Consider the following 23,373-nt stretch of genomic DNA (forward strand, 5'->3'; position numbering starts at 1 on the left):
GGCCATTTTGATTTTCCAATAACAGTATTTATCACCTAACTGGCAGAATAAATGATATCTCTTAATAGAAATCATGTGCTTTCAGACAATATTTTACTCATAGATCACTAATATCTGCATTTATGGTGCTCACTCTTGTGAATATTGGTTTCCCACTTTGCATTGTGCATAAGAATGTTAATGTCTCTGGCGGCCATTTTGAAAGTAAAAATACAGTATTTAACACAAACTTTAAACCTGAATGTTGTATTTCGTAAGAAAATACGTTTTTAAACAGTATCCCATGAATTTATCACATATATATGCATTTTAGTGATCACTCTTGTGATTTTTTTGCCCCACTTTATCATTGTGAATAATGCTTTTGGGGCCTTTGGCAGCCATTTTGAATATCTAAATACAACATTCATCACATACATGGCATATTAATAATATATTTCGTTATCAATTATGTTTTTAGTCACTACTCCACTCGTTTAATCTTAATAACATGCATTTCAGTGATCACTCTTGTGAATTTTTTGGCCCCCATTGCCATTGTACGTAATACTGTTTGGGCCAGCTTCGGCCATTTTAGATATCAAAATACAGAAATATTTCCATTTATGATATAGTAAATGGTATATCTCTTTAGTAATAATGATTTGCATATATCACTTCGTTCATACATCGCGATTTGTTTGCGGTTTAGTGCTCACTTTTGTGAAAGCTAGTTTTCCATATTCATATCGTACATAATATAGTATACAATGGACTATGGCGGCCATTTTAAATATGAGGAAAATAAATATTTTGTCAAAAATTGTTTTTTTCAGGGAGTATCTCACTCCTGCCACACAATTTCATGCATTTCGTAGCTAATGTGCGGACAATTTTAGGATTTTTATTGGTAATTTGCATATTTTGGCGGCCATATTGGATTTTGCCAATTTGCAGAAAATGCTCAAGGTTACACGAGTGGCATCATTCAGATTCGTAATCAGCACCCTCGAATTGACAAGAAACTATCATAAAATATTGTATATATAAAAAAAACAAGGTTACGCCTCTCCTATCCTGGACTATGAGTATGTTTTGGTTTCTAGAGTTAAATATTCTTCTGATAAACCCTGACAATCGTGAACATCGATTAACAACACAATTTACATGTTCTGACCAGGATAAATCACGAGTGAAAATGATGCCAAGGTATTTGTAAGACTTAACCACTTGTAGGGGTTGATCACTTACATAATAGACATCGTTAATGGCATTTCTCGAGCTGATAATATGCATAATTTTGCATTTCAGTGTATTGAGTTCCATGTGATTGTCATTACACCATATGACAAGAGAATTTAGGTCAGATTGCAACATTTCTACGTCATTCATTTGATTAATCGTGCGATATAAGACTGAATCATCTGCATATTGGGATAAAGCCCGAATTTGTACATGTATAGTGGGAGCTCGTGGTGTCGACAAGCAATGGTCGATAAATCATCAAATAATGAAATATTTTGGGAAAAAATTGGTGTAATAGGGTAAAAAAGAAAAGTATATAAAATATATATATATATATTATTGAAAAATAAACAACAACAGAAACAATGAGTGACATCATTGACTTTTTTCTCTCTTCTGCATATCACTCCGTTATCCATAGTTTTTCGAAATTCCGAAATGTCATAAATCGTATTTTACATCCATATTGATGAAATTTGCAATGTAATGCTTGTATGACTTTTTTCTCATTTATTCCAAATCGACTATTTGTTGGCATTGGCTTGTCCTTTGAAAACTAAGTTAAATATATCAAATACCATGACACAACTTTAAGACTTGCAGAGGAGACGATACATGTTTTCTTTTCGGTATTCCTGTTGGCTGGTTGGCACAGGTTTTAATGCTTCCCAAATCAAAGGAATTTATTAGTATTCACCGTCTTAGATTAAATGGTCAGGTGCTGAAAAATGCTTTACTAACTTTGGTGTCGTACCTGTCCATCCAACATTTGGTCATTTACTGTCCAACATCTGCTGGTTAGTTTGATTCCCCGACTTCGAAGTTATAAGATCATAACCCAACCTCGATTTCATTAAAAAAGTCGCTTCACTCATTTCCAAAATTTGAAAATAACGATGATTGTACAACGCCTACTTAGCTACGCGATCAAATGGGAGGCTGAATGTCACACATTCGTACCATTGCACACAAAACGTACCATCCAAAATGTACCGTCCAAAATGTACCATTGCACGGCTTTAGCAGGTGACGTCACAATGCGATTTCATTGATTAAATAAAGCGCGTACAGCTCGCTGGCTAAATGCGCAATGCTGTCCAAGATCATGTGCGCTTGTGGGGCCCGGCTTGTGGGATTTTGCTTTTCGCTTTCAATATTTTTGCTCCCTTTTCATTACTGCAGGGAAAAAACTTTTTTTTTTCGCTAGATTCCGAGGCGTTGTACAACACAAATAGCGAATATTCTTATTCGTGCGATGGTGCGAGATTTCGCATTCGGTGAAAGAAAGAAACGCTCTATTCAACTCGGCTAACGCCTCGTTGAATAGAGCATCTTTCTTTCACCTCATGCGAAATCTCGCACCATCGCACTCATGCCTATTCGCTATTTGTATACTGTTTCACAATTGTTTAGATATAAACCTTTCATTTTGACAGCCACTGCCCTATACTATTCTAGCAGTCATGGGCGGAAATCCTCAAAATACTAGGGGTATTTGGGGTCTTTGGTGATGCTAAGAAATATATAACTCAAAATGGGAATAGAACGTGCGTTTTGGGACGAGATGACCTTTTATTTTTATTTTTTGTTTTGCTTGTCAAATATATTTTCGTCGAAGAGACCTTAAATTTTAGGTAATAGCCTTCTTTTTTTTTTGCTTGTAAAATTTTCCAGACCCTTGTCCCCCTACCTTTTGGGAGAGATTTCCGCCCCTGCTAGCAGTACATGTATATACAACCTTCTGTCTAATGTTCCTATCCAGTTTATACACTTCGATGTAAGCTATTAAATACCCTGTATTCATGTTGTTTGCGTAGACAACCTAGCCAACCATACATTCCATCGAAAAAAAATTAAATCGTTATCCCCCCATTTTTCAAATATAAAAATATTTTTTTTTTTAAGTAAGGCTTTCATTTTGACAGCCACTGCCCTATACTATTCTAGCACTACATGGATATACAACCTTCTGTCTAATATCTGCCTATCCAGTTGATACACTACGATGTGAGCTATTAAATACCCTGTATTCATGTTGTTTGCGTAGACAACCTAGCCAACCATACATTCCATCGAAAAAAATTAAAATCGTTATCCCCCCATTTTTCAAATATAACAATATTTTTGTTTACAGTATAAACCTTTCATTTTGACAGCCACTGCCCTATACTATTCTATCAGTACATGTATGTACAACCTTCTGTCTAATATCTGACTATCCACTTGATTAACTACGATGTAAACTATTAAATACCCTGTATTCATGTTGTTTGCGTAGACAACCTAGCCGACCATAAATTCCATTGTTAAAAAGTTTAAATCGTTATCCCCCCATTTTCCAAATATAAAAATATTTTTTTGTTTAAAGTATAAACATTTCATTTTTACAGCCACTGCCCTATACTATTCTAGCAGCATATGCAACCTTCTGTCTAGAATATCGGCCTATCCATTACATACACTACGATGTAAGCTATTAAATACTCTGTATACATATTGTTTGCGTAGACAACCTAGCCGATCATACATTCCATCGAAAAAAGTTTAAATCGTTATCCCCCCCCCCCCATTTTTCTAATATAAAATATCTTTGTTTACACTATAGTTATGTGTCATATTGTTTAGGCAGGCCTATAGCAGCCTAACCAGTAAGAAGTCCGACATTCCCATGAAACCTAACCATATCCACGGTGGCCGTAATGACATTACTAATATCGCTATCCATAATTTACCTGGACCATCATGTTTCATCATGTCCTTGAGGAAATGAAGATCTTTTTCTCGGCCTAATTGTTGACTTTAATTGCAATTGATTTATTTACTGACAATTCGTCGATTCGGGGTTTTATAAAGACCATAATGACACCATATACATACAAATAAATATCATATATTATATTTTTAGATATTGAACTAGTTTGGGAAAAAAATACAAATCATTTGTGAACAGAATTGTATTACCTATTTCCATAATGGCTAAATTGTGGAGGTCATCATTCTCCCTCCCTCTCTTCTCTCTCTCTCTCTCTCCCTCCCTTACTCTTTCTATGCATTCTTTCGCTTTTTAATGTCTCTGATCGTGAGGTCGCTTCTTATTGATGCCAAACACACGCCATAATTTGGGATATTCAGTTCATCTTCAGTTGATATCATGAACTATTACCCCCGAAATATAGCTTATGTTTCCATTTTCATCGTTGCATTCATCCTCTATTCTATGTATCGTGTATATGTCGTTGTTCACCGCAACTCCATTTGAAATGTCATTTGTGCGTCCCTTCCCATCAGCCTCTAGTGTGATTGCACTTTCTGTAAGGTTTTCCAAAGGGTTCCGATTGCACATGGCCCTCTTTCGTCCACTATCATCATGATCGTCCTCCAGTGCAAAAATGGGGTTTTCATGGCTGTTATCAACCGATATGACGTGTACGTTTTCATAATTATGTCCATTGTCGACGTCATCCCCGAACATTTCCTTCGGTCCTGGCTGTGACGTCACAGATTTAATGTCTCCATCACACGTGTCTCGTCTTTAATGAGAGAAAAAAGAAGAACATTTGTCGATTTCAGAGAGTCGTATATTCGTGCAACGTATTTTCTTCAATAGTTATCTTCTACAAAGCAGAAATTTCCAACAATAAAAATAAATAAATTAAGATAATTAAGATAATTCAGCAATTAGGAAACTTACAGGCCGAATCGTTCCCCTTCTTCGAGCGTCTCGGGGAGTTTCTTCCCCCTGGTTTCGGGCAAGAAGAGGGTCGAAAGCGCAGCCATGACGGATAAAGAGCCATAGATTACCAGAGGCAGAGGGTCCCAATACTTGACGAGGATGAGTATAAGGGGAGCTAAAATACCAGCTATATATGAAAACATTGCACAATTACCAACAGCAACACCTCTGCAAGAAGACAAAATGAAAGTTAATCATGAAGATGCATTTTGAGAATTGGTGTTTAATGTTGGTCTTGCTAAATAAGTTCAGTGGACAACGATACTTCTTTGGCATTGAATAGACTTGGTCATTTAATTCCTTTTCCAGTACGATTTAGAAAAAAAGAAGATAAAATAAGAAAATTAATACGAAATATTGTTTTACTAATCATGTAAATTATTAAGCTACATAGCCTAGCAGATATCTCATAATCATTTCCTCATCATATAATGATCTTTTGCTTAAGGGCGTTCTCCAGTTAAAATGAAGTCCATGTCATTTGGCAGAGAGTTACTTTGGTATGTACATGTATGCATGATGAAAATGCAAAAAAAAATAATGTAGGTTCATGTGCTTATTTTCTTTCTACGGGTCTTCAAACTCGCCGTATTTGAATGATATACAATCTTGCGCAATCAAGAGAATTATGCCTCTTTTAGACCTCACGTATTCACCAAATGAGTTTGAATCATGTGTACTCATTGGAAACGGCATCAGACGTCATCAAATTTTCAAGATATATAACAAAGTGTATACCAAATAAGAAAAAAAATATTGGTAAAACTATATCTATTTTGGAGTCAGTAGCGCCCTCATTTGGCAAGAATGGTGCAAAAACCCTGAAAAACACATCTTCAAAGACGCGAATCTACTCAAAATTTTGTAAGCTGCACTTTTTTCAAAATCCATGTCATTTTCATCAAATTCGGCTAAATTGTAGAGGAATACATATCGAAGGTGTAGGGAAGTTAAAGATATGGGGTCATGTGCTCGTTATTTTTTTAACTATGAGTGTCCAAAGTCTGAACTCAGGTTTAAAGTTGTGGTTTATGTATGGACAGCCAATGGTTACATAATCACTAACAGTAAAGATATCATACTCATTCGGCTCTCAAATCATTCATAACTGTGTAGAAAGTATAATTAGATGATTGTCTTCACCATCAGGAAAGAGCACAGTAAACATAAGAAACATACAGCTTGATACAAATTTTGATACTTTTGGCTTCCCATACTAAAACCACTTTAAACCTGAGTTTAAGTTAAATCTGACTTCAGAATACGGGCCTCAGTGTCTCAAATGTTGTGAGTTGGCTTGAGACAGTCTATAATGTGCCTAAATGGGCAAAAGTCTAATACCGTCCAAAATACCGTCCAAAACGAATGATTCCTTTGTCCTGCTCCCAAACATTCAAAATCCATGTCATTTTCATCACACTCTAGATTTGTAGGGAATATATTTGTCAGAAGTTAATACATTTAAAATAAGGGGTTTATGTGCTCGTTTTCAAATTATCAGTGTCCAAAGTTTCCGAGTTGTCCTGAAACAGCCCAAAATGCTCAGAAAACATGCAAAAGTCAGTTTACCGTCTAAAATGCGAATAGTTCCGAAGTCTTGCTCCCAAACTTTGAAAATCCATGTCCTTTTCATCATACTTTGCACATAGATATTTAGCACCTGAATACTCCAAATATGCAAAAATTAACATGGGTCCATGTGCTTGATTGTTTGCTATAGAGCCTCAAGGTTGACTCAAATGGATGTTCTTAAGAAATGCACATTCAAGAGAATTTGGCAGTTTTAGACCTTACGAGATCACAGCAATGAGTTTAAAGCTTTATTACTCCGTCAAAATCTATGAAAATTACTCCAAATTGTGCAATATGATTAATAATTGTATCCTTAGGATAAATAATCTATTTACATTGTCAACTGATTGCTCATTTAAGCCTAACAGCACTTTCAGTTCTTAGAAATTGCGGGAAAGAAAACAAATACTCATCCTCAAAAAAAAATTGAGAAGTAGAAGAAATGCTGCACTTTATTCGAAACCCATATCATTTTCACCAAACTTTGCAAAGTTGTAGAGGAAGGTATGCCTAAGAGGTGCAAACATTAAAAAATATGGGTTCATGTGCTTGTTTTCAAACTATCAGCACTCTTATTAGAGCAAATGTGCTTTTTAAAGCACCCCAAACGCGCCAAAAGCTTTGTATCTATACGAGGAAAAATTCCGAACCACTTTTTCCATTTAATCAAACTCGGGGTTATATTCATCACACTTCGCAACACTAAAGAGAAAAGTATTTTGAAATTGAAGAGTTTAGTTGCAAAAGGGGTTCGGTCCACTTTAGACCATTTCGAGAAAACCATGTTTTTCATTCTCACTTATTGCAATATTCTTATGAGAAACTAAATTGTCTTGATCTCCTACCCTATAATGTGAACATAAAATTGGGTATAAAAGAAATCTACCTGTCTTCAATTTTATTTCCATATATCTTTTAAAAAACGAATTCATTGTGGGTGGACCTAACCCCTTTTGCAACGAAACTGAAATTAATCCAATCTCATTAGATTGAAAAAGTGATTTTTCTTTGCCACTTTCATTCACGTTTTCATCTGAATTGCAATATTTATTTGGTATTATCGGAGTGACTAAAAATTTTGAGGTCTTGAGATAGAAAAAAAATTGAAAAATGGACCTAACCCCCTTTTGACAAATGAGTTCCTGAGAAGAGTTTTGTTGCAAAAGGGGTTAGGTCCACTCGAAGAAAAACATTTTTTGCAATATTCTTATGCGAAACTGAATTTCCATGATACCCTACCGTGAGAACATAAAATTTGGTATAAAAGAAATCTGTGTGGACCTAACCCCTTTTGCAACTAAACTATAATGGACCTAACCCCTTTTGAAAGAAAAAGTTATTTTTCTTTGCCTTTTTAGTTCACTTTTTAATAGGAATTTCAACTTTTCTTTGGTATCATCTTATAGAGCTACTAAAAATCTATACATTGAGACATAAAAATCAAATTTGATGAAAAATTGACCTAATCCCTTGTGCAAGTGAGCTCTTCAATTGTAGAATAAGAAAAAAATGGTTCATGGAATAATTCCAGTTTATTAGATTTATGAAATAACACATCGGATCTGCAGTTAGTGCAGATAATGATAAAATCAGCTCACATACTTACAGCTCATTAATCACCAGTTCATCCATTGTGACGTCAGCGCGCAGAGTGTAAAATATGCGCAAATCATAATTAAGCGCACAAACATAACTGTGGAACGTCCTTAAAGGCAAAATCGTATAACATTATATGACAAGAAAATCGAATCAATCCTTTAACTACCATGAGCCATGGAGCGAAAAACAGACATGACCTACCTTATGTTTGTGGGGAAAAGTTCCACAGTGTACAGATAAATGATGTTTGATGCCGCTGAGATCCCAAACTTGCCTATCATAGCAACACTTGTCAATGCAATCGCGTGTTCTAATCATAACAAAAATATTGAAAATAAGAATATTTTATAAAGGATAAAAAGTCTGGTACATTGAATAAGAACAGTTGATGATATTCAATTTCCTCAACTTAAAGTTGCGCTTCTTCTAAAGCCTCTTGCCCTTCACCTTATTATTTTGATATTGAGTACGTTTTTACATTATGAATAATATCACGCTACATGTATGTCAACATGGTCGTGCAACTATTATTTTCAAATGAATATATATGTTGCTCTATTGATATAACAGCCGTCCTACCAGAAAACAGAGATCTCACAGATATTTTTTATGCTACAGCAAAATAAAGTGTGAAAAAAATATATAATCTTCAGCTTGCTTCCGGCAACGAGATATTATACACAGGAGTCTTTCATTTGCTCAGAACATCGCATTTTACGATTTTTTTTCCAAAATTCGTCACATGTACAACGAAGTTTATATTACAGTTACACCAAGGAAACCGAGTCCAAATCGATTGTTGGTTTGTCATTGGCAATAAACGTAATAGCTTTGGTCTATATGCAGTAACCCTATAGAAACGAAGTGTTACCTCATCAGTTTTCTTTTTTTTTTGCATTGGCAGCGTTGTTTTTTCCATATTTTGGTAGAGCATGATAAAACAACCCCACTGCCAAAATTTGGTGAGAATCGGTCCATTGGCCCCCAATATTATGACATCATGAATACATAATTAGCCCCATGGAAGTCAATGTATTGGACTGGTTCTAAAATTTAGGGACCAGGCCAAAAATACATTGACTTCAAATGGCGATCTTATGCTCCCTTGGACCGATTCTCATTCATCTTTGGCAGTGTGTGTTTTTTGTGCTATCCTGCACTACCGAAATATGGTATCAAAAAACGCTGAAATGCAAAAAAAGTTTCTGTGACGTTATCACTTCGGTATTCTATGCAGAAAAATAATGTACAAGCAAACGGGAACGTAAATCGCATCGTACCAATGAACGCTGTTGAAATACAAGCAACCCCGCCCAGCATCATACAACCGAAGACACTAAGTTTACGACCGAAGAACTCAACGATGACGAAAGCCAGAATGTAGGCTGGGATTTCAACTGCAGCCGAGAGAGCAAAAGCGAGATAGACATCAATACCAAGGTTGGAACTGTTGAGCGAAAGGCCGTGATATACCAACGAGTTCACCATCCTGCAATAAACAGCAGTAAGTGAGATTAAGTGAGTTACTTCGAAAAAAAATCATTTGGAGTGTCCACTCTACAGTCAGGCCAGAATGACAAAATGGTTGCTTCTTTGCTTACTTCTGTTATTTACGTATTCCTGTTCTCTTTGTCTTTGAGTTTGATTTCTATGTACATGTAACATTGCTGAAGGGATTTTCTTCAAGCTTTCTATATGATATAAGAAAAGTAAATATATTATGCATTTCAACCTTACTTTTTGTATATTTGTTCAAATAAATCTTACACTAAAGATCAGAAACTTGTCTAATATTGTACCTGAATGAAAGGACGAGAATTTAAAGCACAAAGTACTTATATTGATATTTTCGTTTCTATCCAAACTCGGATGCCCAATAATTTCAAAATCATGATCTATACCATTGGCTTACCATATACAAACAAGGTTGATTGTACGTAGTCTCATCCTAGGTGTTCTGATTAAGTCGAGACCATTAGGTTTCCGCGCCTTGCGAATTTTATCCTAGAAAGAATATAAAATAAACCATCAGGGGACCGTTTCATGAATTTGTTTGACTTTGCGTACAATAGGTTAGACTCTTTCTTGTATAAACAAAAATACCGCAAACTTTCCCTTTTTTAAGTCAACGGGGTTTTCATTTCCTATACTTTTAATAAACTTTATGAAAATGTTAATCTCTATATATCCGTTGTCATTTTTGATGATGTGAATCAAAATGATTGGGAATCTGATTAAGCGGCCCGGCTACAAATTGTACCAGTCATTAGCAAAGATGTATGAAGTTTTGAAAAATCTTGTTGAAAGATCACTCTTTAATTTACCAATGTTTTTTATTTGAAACTTTCAAATCTGCCTTGATAAAAAAAATGATTTTTTTTTGTTGTATTGTTTTTACAATGGCTGCAATTATGATTTCAAAAAACAAAGAAAAAGAAAGACTTACTTGTTCCTCAACGAAGTCTTTGCTAAAGACAGGCTTTGGTAAATCCACTTTATTGACTTTGGCAAACCTCTTTATGACCCTCTCCGCCTTCTCGTATTGACCCATTGATATCAACCATCTCGGTGACTCTGGCAGCCATCTTGGATCGAAGCAAATTAAGTAAAGAGATAAATCATCGATTATTACATTTAAACGAACATCTATTTATCAGCTAATTGATTGGTATTTATTCAATTTTCATTCATTCATGCGACTATACAATGATTTGAAATGAAATGAGAAAAAAAGAAGTCGTAAGGCGACTCGTTCCTGTGCCATCCTCTATTCGATCTGAAATTTTCAGTTTATTTTTCCCCATTAAAATACAAGTAGCCCAAGTATAAATTGAAGAATATTACTCAGATCTACTTTTAATAAGAAAACTTTGGGTTTCAGGATATCTGTGTTATATTCAAGCCAAAAGATACGTCCTAATTTTTTGACCCAAAATGGTCACTGTGGTACTACACATTACGTCAAAAAAAACTTTTGAATTGAAATTCGTGTATTTACTCGTATTGGTATATGTGAAACACCAATGGCTAAATAGTTCGAAGAGTCCCTTACATGAAGAATATAAAAAGGATGGAAATGGGTGCAGTCATGACAAACTGTAAGGTCCGCCAGGATCTGATGTAGTATGCCGGGAGTGTTAGTGACAAGTATCCAAGTGCATAGCTGATAGATGCTAGAATAATAACGTTCCTCTTCGATGGCCCAATATACTCAATACCTACAATTAATAGAACGACAAAACAATAATTGTTAGGAGTTTGATCATTGATTTTACTTCATTTTGGTCAGGACAGGATATGAGTTTTGAAAAGAGGAATACGTAAGGATAAATGTGTATATAAACTTGAATATTTGATTCATTATTTGGCAATTCTGCACGTTGTAAGTTCCATTTAAAGAATTTACGAGATGGTGTAATAGCATTATGAAGACAACACACACTAAGAAATAGGGGATCAAGTTTGAACCCTCCGGGTTTTCAAGTACTATGTACTTTAACTGGTGCATATTTGCACCTATTAGGGTGCGAGCGAGCATTTCTTGGTGCATAAAAAGGTGAATTTGTTCACCTTTTGCCACCAGGGTGCAAGATTACAACCGTAAAGGTTGGTACAAGTGCTTCATTAGGGTTCAAACATTTCTTAGTGTGCATAAACGTCATTTTGACAAGTCACTTTCACTGTTTCAGGTAGGAGAAAGAAGCACTTAGAGTTTAGATCATATCATTATTATATTCATTCAATGTAAATCTGTCCTATATTATATGATCTCCTTATTTATTGCCTTACCTATAATATACAGTACTGTGTTCAGGGCAGTGTTACCAAACCCCATAAAGAAACGCATAACGGCAAAGAAGCACCAGGTTGGTGAAAAGGCAAGAGCTACACCGGAAACAAGGGATATAATATTACCGATGAACAATGCCCACCAGCGTCCAAATCTGTTGAGGATGTTAAGAAAGAGAGTAGTTTGATTATCCCAGCCATTTCGGATAACATTGAAGATGGGTGGATTAGATTTTACTTGTACGAACTACGAATTATAAAAAAAAAGTATGTTGAGAATTTGGCTTTAGCAGAATCTCAAAAAGACGACCAATGCTCGAACTATTTCTAATTTATCTATGATCGTAATTCGATGACCGCAATAATCTGAATAGAGATGACCATTGTTTGTACCTATTTCATATGCATTACTTTATGATGTTATGTGCGGTTATATTCATCATTCTGCAATATGGCAATTTTGATAAGAATGTTAGTTAAACTGCTATTATTAGGCACATTAAGAGGAGGCTGGATTCTTTGATTTTGCTAAGTGTCGTGCGCTATTTTTTGTCCTATCCAAACCCAAACAAAAACAAACATGTTGTCAGCAGTTGTTACTGAAGTAGTTTGTGTTAGAGTTAGAGCATATCTTTTAAGATACACTGTATCTTTTAAAACATGCGCATAGACCCTGGGCTGATTAGATTCGATTTGAGTTTGATTTATTTTGGAACCTCAAATATCGCAATATGTATATATATATATAGCCAATTTGTTGATAAATTTAGTCTGATGACAGAGTGTATATCATCACCATCAGCTCAGTCTTAAAGCTGCAAAAAGCCCTATTAGTATAAAAGTAGAAAACATGTAACGGTGTCATAGTAATCCCAATGTAAAAAAAGTGCGCGGTAATATCATTATTATGTGGAAATCAGCTAAAATATGGATTTTACCGGCATGGATGGCAAATCTCTGTACCATCCCCCCCCCCAATTTTAGTTTTAATATTTATCAATATATTCATCCCTTCCCTCGAAATGACCCAAAATACAATTAATAATCATTCATTGTTACTGGTCGTCCCAATGCCTTGGCCATATCTCTATCCTGATCAAAAGTGCTATTTGTGCTTTAAGCTATTTGTGGTACATGTACGACACACATACATCATGTGGCACCCTCGCTCGTGTACAACATCCTCTCACCCCCCCCCCCCCACCCACACACACACACACACACAAACACACGCTCTCTCTCACACACCTATTTATTTTAGTGTGCGACTTGGGGAAACATGAAGAGATTAGAATTCGACTCGAGCCTTGTTTCTATAGAGCTCGGTTTCTCCATAAAAAACATCGTGGGGTGAATTTTAAAGATAAATTCCATTTCTGGTAACGATCGCAAAATTACTTTTTACAGAATCTAATATAATGACCACCCAAGTGTGTGTCTGTATGAATAAAATATGTGCCAAAGGATTCTAGAAGAAATTGTGTAATTGCTGAGAAATAAGAAAAATAAGCGCGGAATTGGCCCGGGGGGGCACTTCCATTCACAAGTGGATACCATGCGCGACCATGGGGTCTCCAAAAGCACCCTAAACACGTAATTTCCATATTCTGAAAATGCACCCCTTAACAAGTACAGGAATTTTTTATTGTTACGGGTCCTTCGGTCGTCGGCTTTACCTTATTTGGTTTAGTACGACCCCACTACACCTCGCGCAAATCGGACTCTAAACACGAAGTGTTGGGGGCAAAAAGGACATCCTTAATTTATAAAACATTTGAATTTTGTTTTATAATCCCCGCAAATTCGACCCTAAACACGTAATTTTCCTAGCGAAATAGATACCCTTTTTTCCTTATTTTTGTGTTTTTGACACTCTTATCACGTTACGTACGTAACGTGCCCTATCGTGAAAAAGACATCCTTTTTACGTGCTTTTTGGTCGCGCATGGTATCCACTCGTCAATGTAAGTGGCCCCTCCGGGGGAATCGGTCACTTCCGTCGGGTCTTTATTCCAGCAACAATAATACACTGTCCCACGTGTGCCCATCTGTTTTGGTGATCTTCAGTGTGAACATTTTTCAGCGTAGATTTCACGATTTCACAAAGTTCAGTTTATGTAACTGTACCAGCTCTAGATCCTCGATGATATACTGACAATTAAGCCTGGTTTTACAGACTTTCTCATGAAATCAGTGTTTACTGCAACTACTGGCATTTCTCTTGAAGTTCTGGAAAAACCTACCTGTCTGACAGGATGCCAAAGAAAATAGAACCAGCTACAATACCCAGGTAGAAAATAGATTGGGACATTTCAGTAAGATTTTCATCACCGCAAACCAGATCAAACTGCAATAGATAAAATAAAAATAATCAGTTATTGGTTGCACTGTTGGCGTCTATTTTAAAGATATTCTCCGCAAAGTTTTTGCTATTCTGGTAGAAGCATATAGAGCTATTAGCTCCATGGTAGAATCAACAGAAACAGTATCACAGAAGCCTAGCGGTAGGTGTAGGCTATCCATTTCCATTACAGTTTAATCACATGTTTTAGTATGGTAGGAATATATTCGATATTCACTCTTAATCATTTCAATTTGAATTCCAATTTGGCGGAGGTCAAAACCCCTCAAATTAATTATCTTCTCTATAACTATCAAATACGGGACCTTGCCCTACTCCTTTAAAAGGGAAAAGGGCTTAGGCATTTCTCATCTTCGCGGATAAGATAAAAGGAGTCGGGGATATATAAATGTTTACTAGTGACACTAGACAACAGTTGTTTGTATATGGGACTTCCTCGAAGGATACGATTGTAGATACAAATGATCTATTCTAAATACGGTCATGATCCGATAAACAATCCTACCTACTTTGAGACCTATTTTTAGGTTAAATGGTAGAGTCCCTAAAAGTGCGTGTCACTACACCAATTAATCCCCCAAATAAAATGTTTAGCTCTTAAAACACGTATTATTTTATATGAACAGTTTTTCTTTGTGCCCGATCATTTTTCTTTTCTTAAGTTCTATTTTTTCGTCTCTCTCTCTCTCTCTTATATATATGTGTAGCATTGTCGAATTAGATAATACTCCTCGAAAAAAAATGACCTTGTACCACAGCCTTAGGCATATTAGGTAGGCTTTGAGGGGGGTAAAGAGGAATATGATCTACTTCAGTAATAGATGCTACCATTATACAAGTAAAGGAATTGCTTTCACGATAGATATATCGATTTATTCGTTTATATTCTATATTGAGGAGGAGGTTGGGTGTACAGACTATTTTTTTCCTTAATTTAACATCAAAAGCAAATTAGCCACTCCTGTATAAAAATACGATTTCTTCCGCGATAAATATGTATATTCATTTTATTTCATTCTATCATGGGGAAATGGCGTGGGATCCATTATTTTTAGCTTTTCTTTACGTCAAAAGCGAATGGGCCACCCCTTCACTTAAATACTAAAGATGAATTCACGAACATTATCATTCCTTCCCCAAAGAAACAAATTGATTTAATCATACGATGATTAAATTGATATAGCAACCAAGCAGCAATATAATAGCGAATATAATGGCACGTTCATCACTCCTATTGAACGTTTTTATTTATCTATGCCATCTCAGAGAAGAGGGTGGTTGATCTCCCACATTCGACAAACAGTCTGCACGAAAAAAAAAACATTTGCTCAATTTATACGGAGCCTAAAGAATTTCGACCTTGCCGGGTTCTTTTTTTTTCTTTTTTCTCCTTCCAAACATTTGCAGTTGCATGCGACGCGGGGGACAAATATGATATTCGGTGGATTTGAATAGAAACTCAGTTTCCCCCTGAAAAAAACTTCATGTGTAATCGTATTTAGTTTTCAGATCATTAATGCAAACTAAATTCTCCATTGAAGATTTTCCACCCATAGTAACCATAGGCTGAAGGACAGGTTAGAGATATGACACAGATAGTGGGTGTAGGTTCATGAATATGATGGCTAGGTGAGTCGGCACTTTTAGGGTTTAGAGAATTCACACAATTTGGTGGTTAACTCAGACTTTGGCACATTAACGGTCTTTTCCATTTTGTTAAAAAAAAGTATTTAACATATCTTATCGTACATAACACCGGCATATATTAAAAATAAAAGAAACACATTCAAAGAGCCAGCTGAACAATGGTGAATGCTGAATGTTAGATCAAATAAACAACAGCAATAGCCAGCTGATTATGATTAATTATCTCATAAATCAGTTGCATAGTCAGGTTTACATAAAAAGTGTTGGCCTCCCGTCAGAGACAAGTTAATGGAAATAATCTTCGTGCTTTTTTTTCCTTTAGGGAGCATTTTACATTAGGGTGTGCAAAATATATATATACCAAATGGATCGTCGATTACTTTTTAATTATAACTAGAAAGAAATATGTTTATTGTTTGCAGTTGAATGTTGTACTCTTCTCTAATACATATTTTCCCACAGTTTTAAACTATATTTGTTCGTTCGGACATATAAACTAAGTATTGGAAATGTTAATACATATATTTTTATTGTAACACAGAACAGCAATTACTAGTACTTTCGTAAGACTAGTATCGTGACGGAAACATCATTGTCTGTGATATTGAATATATTAAATGTGGAATATTTTCTCACTTAAAGCCAGTCAAAAACTGTGGTAAAGTTCAGGAATGTGCAGGGGCGTAACAGCAGTCGATGGTCAGGGGTGGGGCGGGGGGTAGTCAAGAGCCCCCCAAACAAAACAAAAAAAATCCTGATCTTAATGGTTTGAACAGAAAGTGGTGTAATGAGGCACAATTTTAGAGGAGGCCAGATATGGTGTATCGGGCAAGATCTTTGTTGTTTTTTTTTTCAATGCAAAAATTTCGATATCTCATTACAAGGAAATCGAATTTCGTGAAAGATTTTGACAAAACATTCAGTAAATGATATCATATTTCACCGTTATCCCTTTCTCTTTTTTGTCTAAACGCCACTGTGAACTATTTCTTACATTATGATTGTGCGCGAAGCTGTATCTGCAGTAGCGTGAAGAGTAAAAAAAAAAAGGGGGCACAGTATGGCGCATGTGCCCAAAAAACTGCCTAATATAAGTCCCGAGCGAGCAAAGCGAGCGAGAAAAATAACATTTTCGAGAGAATCAAACTTTGATGTTTTTTTTTATTATATTCAGTAAATAACATCATATCTTACACTTTTCCTTTGCTTTTCTTTCATCCTTTTCGTTTTTGTTCTTGGTTGCAGGTGGCTGTGGCCTTGCCCTTCCATCTGTACACAAGTGCTTTGTGTCTGGGAGCCAGAACCTCTTGATATCAAAGGCATTTTATAGCCTACAGATAGCTGTTATTCTTAAACAAATCACGGGTATATACAGAATAAAATTTTACACTAATTCAAAACAATTGAACCAATTTTAGCAATGTGAGAAAATGTGTATAAAGCGAGCTCGAAAAATGGCCTTTTGAAATGAAATGTCAATTATGTGATAGATTTTTCCAAGATATTCAGCAAATAACATATTTCATTACTTTCTTTTAAGGTTGCCTCCTATATTGTTTTTATATAGCCCTTTGAAGGTTACAGGATGAAGAGCCCCTACTGCTGCGTGCGGTCTGTGGGCACAACCCCCGTTAGCTGTGGAGATTTAGCAAAAGTAAACATTATGATACTATTTAGCTTTTGCCAGCGTAAAGGTTTACCTACGTAGGGACATATAACGTATAACAGGAGGATATATTAAGCCCTTTTTTGTAGTGATTGCGACCGTTATTGCATAAAATTTTTGCAAGCCCATATCACAATATTTGTATGCAGTCCATCCTTTTTCCTATTCTTTATTTTCAATCCTCGGCATCCCGGTCGAGATATTAAGTTCTTCTTTCTTTTTTCTTGTCCCTTTTATTCGTTTTGGGGGCTAATAATTATACATTCTACCTTAATTTTCCGCTTGTGTTTTTCATTTTGTCACTACTTAATTCATTTTCCCTTTTTACTGATCATGGTAATATATTATCATTACGACTATTCGGAATGATTTGTTCTTTCTCATATGTTCTCCTTTCGTTCCTTTTCCCGCGTTCCTTCAGTTTTCCGGGGTTTTTTTCTTCTTCGTTATCTTTTCAATTTTTCCTTTCCCTTCCTCTTTTCCTCATTTCCTCTTTTCCCCTTTTCCTTCCCCTTTCTTTTCTTTTCTTTCTCCCTTTTCTCTTTTCCCCGTTTTTGTTTTTATTTTCCCAGTGAAATCCGCCTGGGGCAGAAACCACCCTTATATGTGTAATTGGATTGATTCACAGCTGATTCGGTTCCGATGTATTCCCAAGCTGTAAGGAAGGGTTATACCAAAACTAAATTCTCTCCAATTAATTTTGCCTGATTTTGCCCAACAAAAAATACCAGATAGGGATGGATTCAGAAATTATTCGTCTCCGATTCGGAGAGCTCCCCGAATCAACCCGGGAGGGTTCGGGAACATTCGTGGAGGGATTCTGCTCGTTTTGAAATGTTTAAAATCTGAATACATCTTCTCGGAGATGTATTCAGATGTAATTGGGTTGGATTTTTGGAGACATTTGGCAATTTTGTGAAGTCAATTATTCTTGGTATAATGCTCCGATTCGAGACCCATTCCGGACCGATTCAACTCTAATTCTGTCTGAAACTATTTGGGAGAATTTGTGGTTTTGGCATAACCCTAGCCTTAGCGATTGGGATCATTATGAGCCAATAAAGAAACATCACTCAAATGATTCAGATCAACTTCAACCAACTTAAGGGACGATAGGAACAAAATAAACATGTCTCTGCTCAAATCTGATGTTTCCCTATTGTCGAAAATGTAAAAAGTTGTGCAACATACAAGTAGATGGACAGACCTCGACAACTTTTACCGACACCTTCCTTTTCTTTCGGAAAGAAATGTGACCTCTTGAATTTCTTTGAAGAAAAGTAAAATATTGTTGAATATATTTCTTTTTTATGAAAGTGGTATGCATAGGATTTATGTATTTGCATAAATCTGCAAATTAAACATGATAACCTCCTCTGGTTGCATGAAAAATCACCAAAGACGAATGGACTGTGTCACAGTGTCTCATTTTACATAGTGCTGTGCTGGTCCCTTTATTCTAAACTTCAAAATATATGTATTTCATGTGTTTTTGCACAAATTTGCAAGAATTTTGAATAAATTTAAATCAACATTAAAAACTGATTTTCATTTCGCAATCTTATAGAAATCAATCCAGATTAGATTTTCCATCAAAATAATTCCCAAATACAAAAAACGTTGACTTCTAGAAAAGCTTAGGTCTGTAATATATATATATATATATATATATATATATATATATATATATATATATATATATACGGTGAATTGTGTGATTTTGCATAAATTAGCATTATGAAATAGGATTCCAGTCAGTGATATCGAGGCATCCTCTCATAATATGTTTTTGATACCAGTGACAGATGTGGAAAATAATTGTGATTTTAACAATTTTATATGTTGAGATATGAAATATGTGTTTTTTATATGATTGCATAAAATTTGCATAAATTAACACTTACAAATGATTCATATTTCACCAATTTTATTTTTAAAAATCAACCTACAATTGAATATTTAGAAAAATAAAACCCAGATACAAAAAATGGGTCTTTGAAAATTTTTACAGTGAGATATGGTGAAATGTATGTTTTTGCGTATAAAGGTTGCAGAAATTAGCATTTTAAAATAGGGTATCATTCCCCGCTTTCGGGGCACCCCGTCTTGAATTAATGTTTTTTATACCAGGGACCCAAATGCAAATGTAATGATCTATTAAACAAATTGAGTTGGGTGTAGAACTGACTGACGATCTTGACATTATAAATGTATGGATAGCTTATTCCAAGCTTATCTAGTGTTTTTTTTTTCTTATGTTTACTGACACGATGATCAGTATCACCAGGGGCGGATCCAGGATTTTTTCGAAAGGGGGCACATTTTTCCGAGGAAAAATTTGACATGCAAAACCAAATTACAAAGGGTTTCAACTAAAAATTCAGGGGATTTTGTCTACAAAAAAATGACAAACCGGAAAGGGGGGGAGGTCTTCAGTTTCCAAAGAGGGCACATTTCTGTTTTAACGGCATTTTTACATTACAAATTTCAATTAGGCATCTCAAGGGGGACGGGCCAACTGTGCCCCCCCCCTCCCCCTGGATCCGTAGCCAGTGAGTATTACCATTTCTCTTACATAAAGTTAAAAAAATGATTTAAAAAAATCTCACATCAGTTACTGTTGTCGTCTGGTATTGGCTGTCATTGTAGACCCAGCCACTGTCACAATACATCGTCTCGCTGCTGTAATTGCTTTGATCGGTCACGGGCCAGAATCCCACTCCCGACATGTTGTATTTCTTACATTGTGCGTAGACCAGCGTCCCATCCGGGGTATGGTTTGACGGGATACTACTTTCTTTCTGTGCCAGCACACACGCCTCGGCATCAGTTAACATGCCATCTTTCTCACACAACGAGTCCAGCTCGGGAGTCTATTGAAAAAAAGACGGATGAAGCGAGAAACAAAACATTTTTTTTACAAGTACCAAGAAATGAAATTCGAAAATAGAGAAATATGAGTGGTTTAAAAAGTCATAATTTTCAATTGAAAAAAAAATATGTGAACGATCCACCTCATCTGAATACCTCAATTATCGTTGAAAAATATACCAGATCAAGGCAGTTTAGGCAGTTTCCGTTCGTTTTACCACTAATCAATTTATTTTTAATTGTCAATCCTGATAATTGATAATATTTTTTTTTGGCTAAGCTAAATACTTAAAATGAATACACGAATATTATTATTCCTTCCCCCAAAGAAGAAGATCGATTTATCATACGATGATTACCTTAATATAGCAACCAAGCAGCAATATAATAGCGGATATAATTTTTGGATATTATATTTGTTATATCTTTTGCGCGGAAATGTGATGTACTTACTTCATTTTCTTTCATCCAATTCATATTACATTATCCATCTGATCTGCATTCATGTACCTTAGCATTTCCATTGAGCAATACAAAGTCAAGGCAGTTTACTTTCCTATTTAAAATTTTCCTGTTTCTATTTTTTTTATTTGTTTATTCTTGTCCCGTTTGAGACAATCATTTGTCCCAATGCTATTGATAACTTTAATGCTCAAGTTCGAAGGTCTGTGTCTCGCCCGTAATTAACTTGTTCCCTTTACTCTTCTGATTGATAACGATATATTAATTTGACTTTTCACACATACATTAAATAAAGATTTTCTTAGAATCAGACACACCATTCTTGCACCTCCCTTACTCTATATTACGACTGCACTTGCATCAGCTTGATTCATTACTTCTTGCCGATAACTACAGTACATGTATAACTAAACATGATTATTCTGGAATATGAATTTATTCCTAAACCTCAATTTAACTTTCACTTGTATTTCACACACTTGTGTATTGTAATTTTTTGCGTGAACCATGTTTTCCTGAGTTGTAATCGTTTCCTTATGTTGACATGTTTTCATCACATTTTGTTTTGTTCTATGTATAAAAATTGTATCTACATGTGTATGAATCAATGGAAAAAAAATTATGGACAATAAAGTTATTCAATTCCATGCTTTTGATATTATGTCGATGCAACTACATATCGTTAATCTCTTCTTCTTTGTAAATGTTTAATGATCCCCTTTGAAAAAACTAATTTTCAATATGAATATTCTAAATGTTGTACTCTTTTATGTTATGTTCGGAAACTAAAAAGTGATATTATTACTTATATTCAATTGATATTAAACGATCTGCCTGACCTGATTCTTTTAATTGACACTGAAAAGTGCGCGGTCAAGCCAGTTTACACATTTTTTTAAAAAGGTTACGTTTTTAAATTTGGTAATGCTTCAAGCATTTGGCCGACGATTTAACCTCTCACCAATATCATTTTTCCAAAGTTACTAATTCTCCTTGATAAAATAGATTGAATATGACTGTTCTGGTTTTTTATTACTATTTTTTTGTGCAATTGTGATATTTTTTACTTTAATTAGATTCTTTTACAAAATGTGAATGAAGTTTCAATGTTCAAATTTCTTACTTTTACCTTTATCTACATTTTATATTTGTTATACATAGATAGCTGATAATTCAAATTTCCTATTATATAATATATATATATATTATGAAAGGAATGGATGAACAGAACAATGGTAGGCATAGCTTATATCAAGGTTCCCAGAGCTTTCTGCTGTTGTACATGTGTATTCGATAAAGTAAGATGCCTACCGAAAGCTAAAGCTAAGAATTGTTTCCTGCGACATCGTTAGAGTTGACCTCATCTCATTATGTTTCAAGAGCGTTTGGTACAAGCAAACTTGTCTTCACATTATAAATTATATATATAATATACATTATATATATATATATATATATATATATATATATATATATATATATATACTACATTTTTTTTGTTATCTGCATATCATAAATTGATGTCGGAATATGAATTATGTGGACACAAACAAAGGAAACAGTTGAGGGATATTGTGTGAATGTGCTTTGATATTAAAGGAAATGTGTAAAATGTAGCCATGCATCATCATCATCGAACCTTTTTTTAAATGATTACACATTTCTCGATCAACTGGACCCAATACTGCTTTTTATTAGGCATATTAAACTGTGTTGGTATTTGAGAAGGAATGCAGGATACACCACTTACGACAGTATACAATAGGTCTAGTAACATATGAAGGATATCTCTGTAAAACTTGATGAAGAAACAATTGAATGGGAATCAGATTGCATTTAAACATTAACACTGATAACCATAAGCACTTGAAAATTCATATATGGGATACATAACATATTGGTTAGACATACCTTTTAGCCTAAGTCGTCTTGTTTTTATTTGTAATTATTTTGTTATCAATTAATTGCATTGTAAACAGCTGAAACACAGTAGAACAATAAACCCGAAATGATGAAAAGACACAAATATATGTTTAGTAACCTCTTACCGCGCACCAATGGTCAACGGGGGCCTCAATGAAGATATATATGAATTCAGCCCAGGAAATCGTAAACTTGAAAACATCAAGTATATAGTATAGACGATGCTGATACCTTCCAAATTCGCCAACAGTTGCTAAAATGTCGTCGAACTTCATTACGATATCAAAAAGAACAAATGAAGCTGTAAAGTAATAAAATGTCAGAGACACTTATACGTTTATCAGTGCCGCCTTCAAGAATGATCATCCTTATTTATGTCGACTGCTTTATACATTATCGGCTTAACATGATAGTCTCACTTTTCAGTAAATCGTTGATTGGCTCAATCTCTCGTTGTTATCATAACATGTGCTCGTATTTGACATCCTTGAAGAGTTGGGTGGGGATCGCGTCCACAGACGGGAC

The 23,373-nt window shown here is 35.1% G+C and overlaps 1 protein-coding gene across 1 annotated transcript; it reads right to left on the reverse strand.

Moving 5' to 3' along the window:
- Positions 1 to 2,899: 2,899 nt before the first annotated feature.
- Positions 2,900 to 23,287, reverse strand: LOC121413834 (organic cation transporter protein-like). Its single transcript, XM_041606803.1, has 11 exons — positions 22,974 to 23,287; positions 20,202 to 20,465; positions 14,161 to 14,264; positions 11,918 to 12,072; positions 11,181 to 11,346; positions 10,575 to 10,713; positions 10,041 to 10,132; positions 9,409 to 9,617; positions 8,330 to 8,438; positions 4,916 to 5,125; positions 2,900 to 4,754 (listed from the first exon to the last, which is right to left on the reverse strand). Exons 1-11 carry the CDS (start codon positions 23,121 to 23,123, stop codon positions 4,364 to 4,366), a joined length of 1,989 nt encoding a protein of 662 aa, XP_041462737.1. The 5' UTR covers positions 23,124 to 23,287; the 3' UTR covers positions 2,900 to 4,363.
- Between the last annotated feature and the right edge of the window lie 86 nt (positions 23,288 to 23,373).

Source organism: Lytechinus variegatus, chromosome 4, assembly GCF_018143015.1.
Source record: "Lytechinus variegatus isolate NC3 chromosome 4, Lvar_3.0, whole genome shotgun sequence".
NCBI classification, from domain to species: domain Eukaryota; kingdom Metazoa; phylum Echinodermata; class Echinoidea; order Temnopleuroida; family Toxopneustidae; genus Lytechinus; species Lytechinus variegatus.